Source organism: Branchiostoma lanceolatum, chromosome 2, assembly GCF_035083965.1.
Source record: "Branchiostoma lanceolatum isolate klBraLanc5 chromosome 2, klBraLanc5.hap2, whole genome shotgun sequence".
Taxonomy (NCBI): Eukaryota; Metazoa; Chordata; class Leptocardii; order Amphioxiformes; family Branchiostomatidae; genus Branchiostoma; species Branchiostoma lanceolatum.
This window is the reverse complement of record NC_089723.1, coordinates 31,371,653-31,383,935: the sequence shown is the minus strand read 5'-3', so window position 1 is coordinate 31,383,935 and position 12,283 is coordinate 31,371,653. Positions and strand designations below refer to the sequence as shown.

General features: G+C 41.8%; 2 protein-coding genes across 2 annotated transcripts; one reads left to right on the top strand and one right to left on the bottom strand.

The window, feature by feature from the left end:
• Positions 1-301: 301 nt before the first annotated feature.
• LOC136428607 (ethylmalonyl-CoA decarboxylase-like) lies at positions 302-2,857 on the bottom strand. Its single transcript, XM_066418250.1, has 3 exons — positions 2,655-2,857; positions 1,812-2,019; positions 302-1,697 (listed from the first exon to the last, which is right to left on the bottom strand). The coding sequence occupies exons 1-3, from the start codon at positions 2,682-2,684 to the stop codon at positions 1,018-1,020; spliced, it is 918 nt and encodes a 305-aa protein (XP_066274347.1). The 5' UTR covers positions 2,685-2,857; the 3' UTR covers positions 302-1,017.
• A 53-nt stretch (positions 2,858-2,910) lies between these two features.
• LOC136428608 (replication protein A 32 kDa subunit-like) lies at positions 2,911-11,600 on the top strand. Its single transcript, XM_066418251.1, has 8 exons — positions 2,911-3,042; positions 3,640-3,755; positions 7,184-7,282; positions 8,587-8,700; positions 9,145-9,339; positions 9,592-9,708; positions 10,060-10,154; positions 10,651-11,600. Exons 1-8 carry the CDS (start codon positions 3,024-3,026, stop codon positions 10,733-10,735), a joined length of 840 nt encoding a protein of 279 aa, XP_066274348.1. The 5' UTR covers positions 2,911-3,023; the 3' UTR covers positions 10,736-11,600.
• The last annotated feature ends 683 nt before the right edge of the window (positions 11,601-12,283 follow it).

Genomic DNA, 12,283 nt, shown 5'->3' with positions numbered 1-12,283 from the left:
TGGCAAACCAGTCAGTCTATATGGCCAGTTTCTACTACAGATGTATTTTCCAGTCTGTTTTTATCATGAGACACTATTTCTGCAAAGAATTGATGGCCAGATTTCCAACTGATAACACACCAGATAAAGCCCCATGGCCAGTCACACAGTCAGGACCATGCCCTGGCCTTGCCCCCAATAACTTGAAGGTTGGCAGTAGGTTGGGAGTGGTCTGACCAGTAGGTCACACCTATCTTTCACAAAAACTATATCTATGTCTTCTGGGACTGGTTGTAAGAAGCCAATGACACATACAGTGTACTGTTGAAAACAATAGATCTAGAATTCCAAGGTTAACATCTGAAATCTTTACAACTTCTAAGGAAAACCAACATCCCTTTGACTACTGTAATGACTTACCACCAATAAAATTGAATTTTTATTGCGTAATATTGATATATATATAGAGTAATGATAGAATCTCCTTTTGACAGGTTACCCAATGACTACCCTGGCAAGGTAAGCGTAAAAGTGGGGCCGACATAAAAGTGGGGCAGGCACAAAGTAAAGTGGGGGATCGGTATCACATGCAAGCCCACTGTGCGTGGCCTCAGGGATTCTGCCCCCAGGGTACCAACGCACTACTCTCCAAGCAGAGGTTGGTGGGGAAGATTGTGACCTTTTTATCATGTGCCCCGTTTTTAGCCCCTATGAGAGCGGACAAATAATGAGGCATATGATAAAACGGTCACAATCTTCCCCACCAACCTCTGCTTGGAGAGCACTAATGCACTGGGTATGAATAATTTTTCTCACAATATGAGGGAGACGAAAGAGGCATAGGCCTGTTTTCCTCTATGATGTTAGAATCATTGGTCCCTGTATTTTTCCTGTTTACCTGTGTAAATTACTAATATTCCATAGCTTACAAAGAAAGTCAATAGGCTAAATCCTCACCAACTTATAATCAGTGTAACAGAGCAAATATTGGTGGTTGTCTTTTTTCTGTTTAACAGCAAAAGTGTCCGGATTTCCTGATTACTTCTTGTGTTTCATACTTTTCAAGATGGCCTCCACATGTGCAGGACCACCCCAAACGTTCACAAACTGTTCTGCTTCCTTCGCCAGGGCTTCCTCCACGGGCAGCTCAGTCCCAGCGACCACCACGTTCTTCACCGCCCTCACCACTTCTGTTCTCCCTCTTGTGTACCTCTGGAGCCACTCCGTTGTTGCCTCTACAACATCACGTCCTGTTGGAATGATCCAGCTGGCAAGTCCGATCTCTACTGCTTCCTCCGGCCTGATAGTCCTCCCAGATGATAGTAGATCAAGAGCCCTGGTTCGGCCGACAAGTCTGGTCAGCCTGGTGCCACCCCCCCATCCTGGAACAATCCCCAGAAGGGCTTGTACAAACTTTATGTCAGCCCGTTCAGTCATTACCCTAAAGTCGGTGGCCGTGCAAAGTTCTGCACCCCCTCCTATGGCTGGTCCATCGATGGCTGCAACACTGATGAGAGGAAGCCGGTGCAGCTCTGTTAGTGTTCTGTGCATGAAGGAACACATTTCCCTACCCTGCTTGCTGTCCAGCATGTTGTATACCATGTTTAGGTCAGCACCAGGACAGAATGAACGTCCCTTCCCACGGACAATCAAGGCTTTTCCATTCTTCCATTCCTTTAGGTCATTGACAATGTCACCGAGCTGGAGCATCATGTGACCTGAAACAAGAAAATGAAAAATTTGAACATGCTCCTTACCTCAATGATAGATTAGTTAGCATCATTAGTACGTGCAAGGATATCATCCAAAAAACCAAGTCAGAGAGGCCTTACCTGTAACAGCATTGAGGCGTTCAGGATTGTTGAGAGTCAGGACAGCGAGCCCCGATGCGTCATCTTTAGTCAGGTCTACAGCACCTCCTCCAGCAGTGGACAACCATGAGTACCTAACATCATCAGGTGGAGCTGCAGCACACGTTGAGGCACAGGTATACAGGTGGCATTCACCCAGTTTCCGTGTCAGTTTGGGCACCAATGCTCTCTGTGAAGAAAAGATAATCCATGTATGAAATGGTTCAAACTTTGAAGTACAGTATGGGACATGTCCCCATGGTGCAAGCGGTAACACTACCCCACTTCTCCACCACCTGGATCAAATTCCGGGATCCTGGAGCTTGAATTTGATCCTAGGATCCTCGGACATGTTGTAAGGGATTGCATTCATCATTTCGGAAGGTGACGTAAAGCCGGAGGCCCCGTGTATGAGGGAGCTTTGGGCATAAGCCTCAAGCCTCTGCATGTAAAAGAACCCAACACACTTATCGAGAAGAGTAGGGGTGACCCAGTGTGATTGGCAAGCCGTGGCGAAGCCACATTGCACTACCACTAACTAGTTGAAAAAGCATCATGCTTCACCTCAATTGAGGTAGACTGCTTTACTTATAGGTAGTTTGTGGGGGGGGGGGGGGCAGGGGACCATTTGCTAAATGTTTGTAGACCAAACAATACCCTTAATCTTGTTTGCCAACACTTGCATACAGTCTCAATATAACGTTCACACATGAAATTGGGTTAATATGTGATAGCAAAAATAGGGATCTGTCAAATCTCATCAAATCACTTGTCATTGTCAAATTATATGAGGAGGCACAGCTATCAAACTTGACCTAACATTACCTTAATGACAGAAGAACAAAATACAGCCATTCCTTGAACTTGCAGGCACCAAATGACGTGTATAGTTTCAGGTATTACTTCTTAATTCTTCTGCCCTCTCTCCTTCCACAAGTTTTGTGCAACCTTGTGTTTATGTCATAGAACAGCTGTGTGAGACCACAAGTGTGAGACCATAGGTCAGCGTAACTAAGGCCTTCGCTGATTGGATAATTTTTCATCCGGTCAACCTAACTAAGTTTCTCATTGGTCCAAATTCTTCCCGCCATCTTTTTACTTTCCCGCGCAAAAGAATCCGAGCGAAGAGAAGACACTGTGCCGTGTCTTGAAATTGTCGCGTTAACTTTAACGCTAACTGACATTCCTGTTACGATGTGGACACAAGGAGGAGGTGAGTACTTCTGCTTGCTGTCGGAAATTGCCCTACTCTATGAATACCTAACGTTTGAGAATTTTCGATCGTCTTCTTTATAGGGGGAGGGGGGCTGTCACGGAAAGGTTCTTCCTGCAAAACCACATAGAGAAATAAAAATCAAGAGACCATGGCTAACGAATTTAACAACTACAAAATTCTGTATGACATGGCCAACCAATGAAATTTAGAAAATGCCTCCTTGGTCAAGCCAACCCTAACGAACATGTTGGGACCAGTATGATTTATGCGTGACGTAACGTTATGACTAGTATGATATACTGTTTTTGTATAATTTTACTAGCCCCTATTGAGTATTGTACAAGTGTACAACCATTTTGTCTCATCTTTTTTATTAAATCCTAGCCTAGAGGATTTACAAGAGATTGTCAAAAAACATTGGTAGCTGTAAGATATATGAAATTTTGTTGTTTAACGTTACAGAAAAATCACCAGTTGTCGTCTGCAATTAAGGGTGTTAGATTAAGGCTAGTATCATAACTTGCATATGAAGGAGGAAATGAAAAAATGAACCATTTTTTAGTTGAAAGTGAGCCTATCTATGTGTCTGTGCAGGTGGTTTTGGAGACGGTGGATTTGGTAACCAGGGAGGCGGTTACCTGAACTCACCTGGACCGAACCAAGGTGGCTTCGATTCCCCTGCACCGTCCTCACAGGACAGGAAGGGCTCGGTGAGACCAGGATGTTATTGTTACAGAATACTGTGAATACTGTTTTCCTGGTAACCTCTTCGCCACAAACTTAAAACCACTGCAAAAATGCTTGTTCTGTCTCCTGCCCATCTCAGGGTGCGAAATACTTTTTTGAGCCAGGTTGCACGGTGTGCAACCTGGGTAGAAAGCTAGGTTGCCCGTCAGAATTTCAGGTTGCCCCACCTAAAATTCACTGATTTCTTGAAATTATATTTTGTAAGTAGTACTAACGTTACATAGTATTAAATAGCCTTTAACAATATAACTGGTGCTAAAATGTGCTTTTGTTTCAAAATAAAATTCAATGATTTACAATGTAAATAAAACACCACAACCCACAACAAACAAACTTATACAATTCATGTGTAACACGGCTATTTATTTAGTACAAATAAATCCTTTTTTCAACCCCCATAGACTTTTTGCTTTTTCTGCTCTAGGAAGAGTTACACTGCAATAGTTACACTGCAATAGGACTTGTACCTGTAACGTTGGGTAACATAAATTCGGGATTTTTCCGATAATGGTTGACTGAAATCAATCTAGCAGAACAATAAACCATCCTTTTTTTCTATTATTCTGTCAGTATCATGTACTATCTTTGCACTAATCATATATATGGTAGATTTTGTCTCTAGTCGTGCTGACACCATAATATTTCAACTTGAAACTACCGTCCGCCGCACGCACAATGACAGTGCTGTCGGACAGGGGGGCACATTAATTCGGGAGAGAAGATTCGTCTTGAATATCCTACCGCTAATTACATTTTATACAGCAGCTATTCGTTCCATCCTTGGCTTGAGGAGAGTGCTATGGATATAGACGTGTCCCACTAAAAAAAATACACGAAAAAACGGCCGTACCGCAACATCAGGCCTCCGGGAACAACCCGTGTGTTGAGTCGGTAGAACGTCACTCAAAGTTCACCCCCACCGTGATGGAAATTTGTACATTATTCATCGGGGCGTTAGCTGGATGCAGTAGAAATGGTAATACTACTATGTCCACGTGTTTCTGCTTGTGCTAAGAGCAAACTTTGAGGAAAATATCGCCATCAGTCCATTATCACACACAACATTTAGACAAAAAAGTGTTCCTCGCAAACGTTTGTCGTCTGCCGAATAGCAGGATTCTGGGTAACGAATATGGCGGCGGGAAAATTCATCGTAGTGCCGTAGCCATTGGTTGTAGCAACAAAGAGGCGTTTTGATGATTAATCACACTTAGAGTCCAGTTGTAGGTTAGCAAAAGAGATTCTAATAAGTTGTATTGTAAATAATTGTGTTGAGCAGGAAGCGGATGTGACATTTGTCTTATAAACCAGCCGACAACGATGTTGTGTGATTCTCCCACGAAGCCCTCAAACTGTGACAATAAGGGACGGAGAGTTTTTGACGTAGCCAACTTCTAATGCATGGTTATCGAAGCTTTTCAGACAGTCTTCTGAATACGATAGTCTGTCAAGTTTGCATTTCTAGCGGTATTACTGATGTTGCATCTAGCACATATCCCTAAATACCCCGTTTTCGAAAAATCCCGAATTTATGTACCCCGCGAATTTATGTTACCCAACGTTACATTATTCTCATCCCTCACATAAAAGTTGCTACTGGGCATATTTTCAAAATCTAATAAAAGTACCCCCGGAATAAAATAACCTATATTTTTTATTGAAAAATTCACAGGTGGGTTATTAATGATATACATGTAATGATAATCATAAGATAAATACAATTATAGTCTATGTCATTGTCCAGTTTTTATCTCACTGTCACAACATTTTAACAACTTTGTTTATTCTATAATCATTTTTGCCAAGTAAAGATTTTTTAAATCCCAGCTTATTATTAGTAAAGTGGCTCCATCTCCACTTCTGCAATTTTTAATTTTGCCCCCAAAAGGCACACTAGCAACATTTCGCCCATAGAAATACACAGCAACTCAAACACTGTCCTCTACCAGTTGTTGCTGGTACTGCAGATTACACGTCATTACTCTCACGCAATCACGCGATATCCAGCGAGAGTCGATGAATTCAACATGGCGGCAAAGAGCCGAGCGCTGAGCCGCGCTCTCTTTCCGACGAATTTTGCGTTTCAGGCACATTAAAACAGGTTGACTATGGATGCAAACGAGTGAAAAAGTATCGGTAACTTTATTAACTTGTTTAGTTGGGGGTCGATTTATATGTTTGGTTTGAAAATTTACGAGACTGAGAGCGAGTGTGTGTGCACACCACACGGGTGTGTGAGCTTCCTTGGTCCAATTATTTTCTACTTCGTCAAGTAATTGCCGCAAAATCGATTTCTCCGGCCCAAAATTCAGGTAGCGCACCGCGCAACCTGGGTTAAGAGATAAGTTGCGCCAACCGAAATATTGTTGCGCTGCGCAAGTGCGCAACCGGGTATTTCGCACCCTGCCATCTACCACCTTGTTTCAATTCAAATGCGAACTAAAAGCCTGAACTAAAAGTACACCCACTACTCGGAAGCCCTCACTCAACTCGGTCTACCCACCCTTGAATCCAGGAGGGAACAACTATGCAAGAAGTTCGGACTGAAACTCCTGAAATCGGCTTTCAGAGACTGGCTTCCCCAGTCCTGGGGTGAAACCAGTGGTCGGCTAACGCGGTCTAGCCACAAACTGAACTCTATATACACACGAACTGAGCGCTACCGCAACAGTCCGATACCCTACATTACCACTGTTTTGAATAAGGAATTGTGACCGTTAACACGAATATTTTGTCGTTGATTTCAATGTTGATATATTATATTATATTATGATAGATTTTAAAGATTCCTTGCCAATTTTAACGATCTTTAACCGCAATAATTGTTATGTAAATTTATTACGATGGAGTGCCCTTGAAATGTTATACTTTTAAAACGTTGTAAAGTCCGGAATCAATTCAGCCGCGGCTGCCATTTCTTGACTTGTATTATGCAATAAACCAGTATTATTAAGTCTTGACATGTTTGCAGTGCTTTTAATTTCGCTGTGACCTCTCCACTGATGAGAAATCATGACTGCAAATGTTTCCATTATATTACCACTGTTCAACATGATTGTTTTAACAGTGAACTTAAAACCCTGCAAAAACCTTCTTTCCCCTCTCACCGCAAAATCAAGTCCCCACGAAAATAAATGAATTTCATTCGTGTATGTGTAGTGGACTAACACTGAGTTAGTAAAGGGACCATCATTAAAGCCGAAGTACAACTAAAGCTATTTACTACAGTATGTGCTTTTGGTAGATAAGTTTTCCCTGATGGCTTACTAGTAGTATGTGAACACTTTGTCAACGTTTTCTTGCCATCATAGTTTTCTAAGCAGAGCATAAATGAAACTGCTCATTATTATACAAAAACTTTCCACTCGTAAATATTTATTGTTGACTCCAGAGGAGAGCCCAGAACCTGTTGCCATGCACCGTTTCACACCTTCTACAAGCCCAGCAGATGGAAGATTCCTTCAGACTGGGGGAAACTGATATTAATCAGGTAACATCTTTCATCTGAGATTATACACTGAAGTGATGTACAACCATTTTGTCCATATTAGAAATGACAGTTAGGACACCTGAAGTTGTTCAGCAGTAGCTAACTTTCATGTCCTGATGAACTCCAGCAATCAGGAGTCGTGCTATTACTGTGTTTGATTAATCTATCGTTACACATGTCCTCATTATCAATTGTATAACTACAGAAAGACTGCTATTTCTGTTATCAGGTACAGTATGTGTTTAGGACACCATGTACTAGTCTCCAAGCAGACCTACGGGTTGGCAAAGACCGTATCCAACAGGCAGAAGGAGTTTTCATAGCCAACCCAAGGTCTGCTACAACTCAAACAGGGCGGAGCATTTCTATTCAATAAAGGTGCCGCTGCCCCTCCTCGTTGTAATTCTAACAGCCGTACGAATGTCCGGGGTACTAATCTTTTTATGACCAAGCCCAGTCACCCGCGCACGTCCCAGTGGGAGGTTCGCGCCTTGGTTGAGCCTAGTAAAAAGCTCTCACAATAGCAGTTTCTTTCACCCATCGGCGATGTTTGTGGCATCATGGAAAACCGTTCTTATAAAGACATTCGTAGACAATGTTTACTGTTTCGGGTTCAAGCCACTATTACAAGAGATTACATGGCGGGAATAGCCCTTACAGTTCCGACGTAACTGGTCAAAATTGATCGCATTTTGTGACGATTGAAGCAGTTTTGGTAGCGATCTTCGTAACAGATTGATTTTGAAAAAGAGACCAAGTCTTTTCTGTTAGTTTATTTTTCCTGGGAAGTTTAATTTTCGCGGTACAGCTCTGCCCAAGTGAACGGCCTCTCAGTCGCGGCCTGGAGGTGTCAGCCCGGCATGGCGCCGCACGCCCGTGCGGACAGAGAGTAATAAACTCACTTACAGAAGCACAGTTTGATTAGGTAACAATTAGATGTTAATAGCCTTTGTTCAGACCGACTTGTTCCAGACCTTAGATTGCACTATAAGCTCCTTCTTCCAGTTGGATACGGTCTTTGCAATCTATTGGGTCTGGTTGGAGACTAACCATGTACAGCTAGCTACATGATTTCTGTCCACAAATGTTGTTGAAATTGAAGCAACAATAACCAGAAAGACTGCCCATACCCATAAACAAAATGTATGTGGGGTATGTGTACTGGTTACTAGTATTTAAACACAAATATGATGCCCACCCAACATACAAAATGTTTATAGGTATTATTGTGTACTGGCTATTTAAACACATTGTATGATGTCCACTTTGACTACTTTAATAATCTGTTGTGTTGTCACACACAGGTGACCATAGTTGGGGTAGTCCGAAATGCCACCAGGGCTCCCACCAACATCCTGTACAAGATCGACGACATGACAGGTCCTCCCATGGACGTCAGGCAGTGGCTGGACAATGATGTGAGTAGCACAACATCTAGTTCTGTGGGTAGGTCTGCAGCAGCACATAAGGGTGCTGTAGTAGTTGGTCTGAAGAATGCCTGTGTGCATGTACTTGTTATGAGTATTGTTATTAATCAACATGATACGATAACCATGAGGCCACCATGCACATACTTGTACTTTGGTATTTGGCATCTTCTCTTGTCTATGTACTGTAATTTTTTCTTTGTATTAACAAAGATATTATTGAACAACAACATTATATTCAGAAGATAGTGCTGCATTTTATTACAGTTAGGATGATGCTACATCTGTACAAATTTTACAGCATTGTGCTGTTGTAGCATGTAGCAATGTGGATGACTTAGACCGCAGCAAATGTTTGGAGATTGAAAACATGCCCATTCAATGTAGGTATATACGTTACAGGAAATATAAACCATGTCCATTTGTACATTCCAGGATAACATTCCAGACGAGGATCAAGACCAACTCTACCCCGTCAACAGTTACATCCGAGCCACGGGTCACCTGAGGGCGTTCCAGGGCAAGAAGAGCCTGGTGGCCTTCAAGATCGCACCAGTTACTGACTATAACGAACTCACCATGCACATACTGGAGGTGGTTCAAGCACATATGATGTTAGAAAAGGGCTCGGTGAGTATGGCAGGTCTACACTATTAAAAAGTAGAGTGTGGAAAGTTGTGCAAGACCATACCAGCTCTCTTTAGATGATACACTTGAATGTGTATAAGCTGCTAAATGAAGGCAATTTGTCTCAGGGAGTATCAGGTGAATTTTGTGGTGTCCTACTCATAGATTGACAAGAATAGTGGTATGTGTATACTGTACAATGATTGTTGTAGATCATACGTCATAACATTTATATTTTATATTCCTATTAAACAGCAGTCGACTGGAGGCACGTCTGCAGGGATGGGAGGACAGAAACAGAACACCGGTGGGAGACCCACGGGTCAGCAGGGTTTAGTCAATGACCTTGGCCTCAACAATGTTCAGAACCAGGCAAGTGGTTCTACGTGAATCTTGCAAATTTCATTCAAAGAAGAAGCTTACAAACATACTACATCTGCTGTGCAGTCAGTCAGGCAGTCAGTCAAAGTTTATTGCACAACAATTGCAACAGGTACAATATATGGCAAATAACATGGAATATAAACAACTATGAAATATTTAAACTAGTGTACTAACATCACTACTTGATACAGAATGGAATGGAATGGCACGTTTCACATGATAGAGAGAAACAGAGTCATGATGAGTTCATTGCTCATCATGAGTGTGTGTGCCACCTAGCATGATTAGGTAGAACTGCAGTCACATCCTACCTAGTCTGACACTCCTCCCTCCTCACAGGTTCTGACAATGATCCAGAGCAGCCAGGATGAGTCAGGAGTCAACGTGTCTGTGATCGAACAGCGCCTGAGGGGCATCTCCAGGGATGCAGTCAGGTGGGCAGCTGTAGTGTGTATTAAGTCTACTCAAAGGAACGTAACACCAGGAGAAGGCAAAACATTGAAAGACATTGCAATGGTCCAGACAGTGTTCTGACCTTCTAAATCACCATTGTGCCAAAATACGATATTTTAGAGGTATTTCATGGCTTTTTACAGTCTAAATTGTTTCTGGCCTAATTGAATCCCTCTTCAGGGGCCCAACAGTGCCCTCTGCGGGGAGGGGCCATAAAAGTGCCTAACAGTGGGAGTTTGCGTTATATAGACTAAATTAATTGCACATGTCTGTATTTTTTCTGCTGACAGAAACAAGTGTGTGTAAGGAGTAACACACAGTAACTAGTAGTAGTATCCAGTATTTGATTATACTGTTGCGGGTTTCCCTGACACGGGGGTGGGCAGCAGTCGGCTATTCCAGTGGGTTCGCACTCTGTCCAGCAGGTCCACGCTGGTGAGGCCGCACACCAGTAACTCTGTCATGTTGTATTTCCAGGAATGCCGTTGAGTTCCTGAGTAACGAGGGTCACATATACTCCACCATAGATGAGAACCACTACAAGTCTACAGACAGCTACTAGTTTATCACCACACCTGGATATCAGAGTAAAGAAGGAAGACAGTGTATTTCATGCGTGTAGTATTAAAACTGACCTGGCTATCATTGTAAGAATGTTCCTATGATTGATATAGCAGTCTTGACTAAGAGTTGAGCAACCCTTGTTGGACATACATGTAAGATTTATATGGAGATACTTGTACATTGTACTACATGTACATGTATGAGCCAAAGCCTTTTCTCAACTGCCTGTTTCTTCACTCCTTAAACAGCAGCATGATATCACGGGCTCATATTTGTTTTGCTGATGAGCTGTTAAATACAAATACAAATAAATACAAATGTACTTTGTACAGTTTTTTTGTTATATTCATACTTATAAATTCCAGCAACTCCGCATGGACCTTCCTTTATGATACTTGTAAGCTGTAAGCCAGCATGAGACAGGCTCATGTGTGTCATACCAAACCAGTTTGTAGCAGTAGTACAAAAATGTATTGGTATGAATTGGAAGGCCTACTTTGTAACACTCCTTGGTAACACAGACCTTTTAAAGGTCTAGCCTTTCTACACTAGTTAAACATTGGCACCGCAATGTTGTGTAGTATGTATGAAAAAATGATGAAAATCTGTGGATGAGATCTTAAACATGTCGACCCTGTCATGGAACGTGCTATATAGTGTACAAGTTGTACATACATTTGTACTTGTAAGTGTATGGCTAACCTAGATATGGTTGGAAGAAAAGTGTTTTTGTGGATATGTACCTGTGTCTGGGGAACAACCTCCTAGGTTGGGAAGAGAAGTTGTATTGTATGTGAGGTTCTGGTTGGTTACATTTAACTCTGTACCACATTAAAATGACGATTTCTGTCCATGGAAGTTTTCATCATTTTCCCTGTTTGTGGTTTGTGCGAAGTTTAAGGAGATTTAATTATTATCTGTTATACATGTTACTCAGTTACTGATTATCAGTGCTACAAAATAGCCAGTTGCATGGGCATTAGCATTTCCTGCAAAGGTAAATATGCATGTTTGTATGTATGAGCTTGTTTGCATGATTTATGCATACCAATACAGTATATGATAACAACAACTTCATATTAGCCTTTGTTTGATACTGTTCTCACCGAAGTCAGAGAATTTGCATTCACTCATTTCTTAAGGTATAAAGAGTTGGAAAGTTCCCAATGTTATACCTTTATGAAAACGTCCAACTTAGTAGGATTTCAGGTACTAGTAATCTTATCTTGCTGGAACCATGGAAACGTTCTTGATTCTCTGTGGTTGACCTTCCGGCCCTGATAGATATTAGGACAAAGGTGTGATTTAAGTAAACATTCTTAGCTTCTGCTGATCGTTATCGATCGGATTCATTACAATATATACTTGGTGAAACCAAGGAGGGTTAAAAACTTAGATTTGTTTTAAAACCTCCCTGGCCAAACCACAGTAATGAAACTTCCTGTTTTCACATTCCTTTGGGACCATTCCATTTAAAGTTTGTTGTAGATTAATTTCACCAAAGTAGTATTATCATTCCATTTCCAAAAAGTGGGAGAAAACTTTG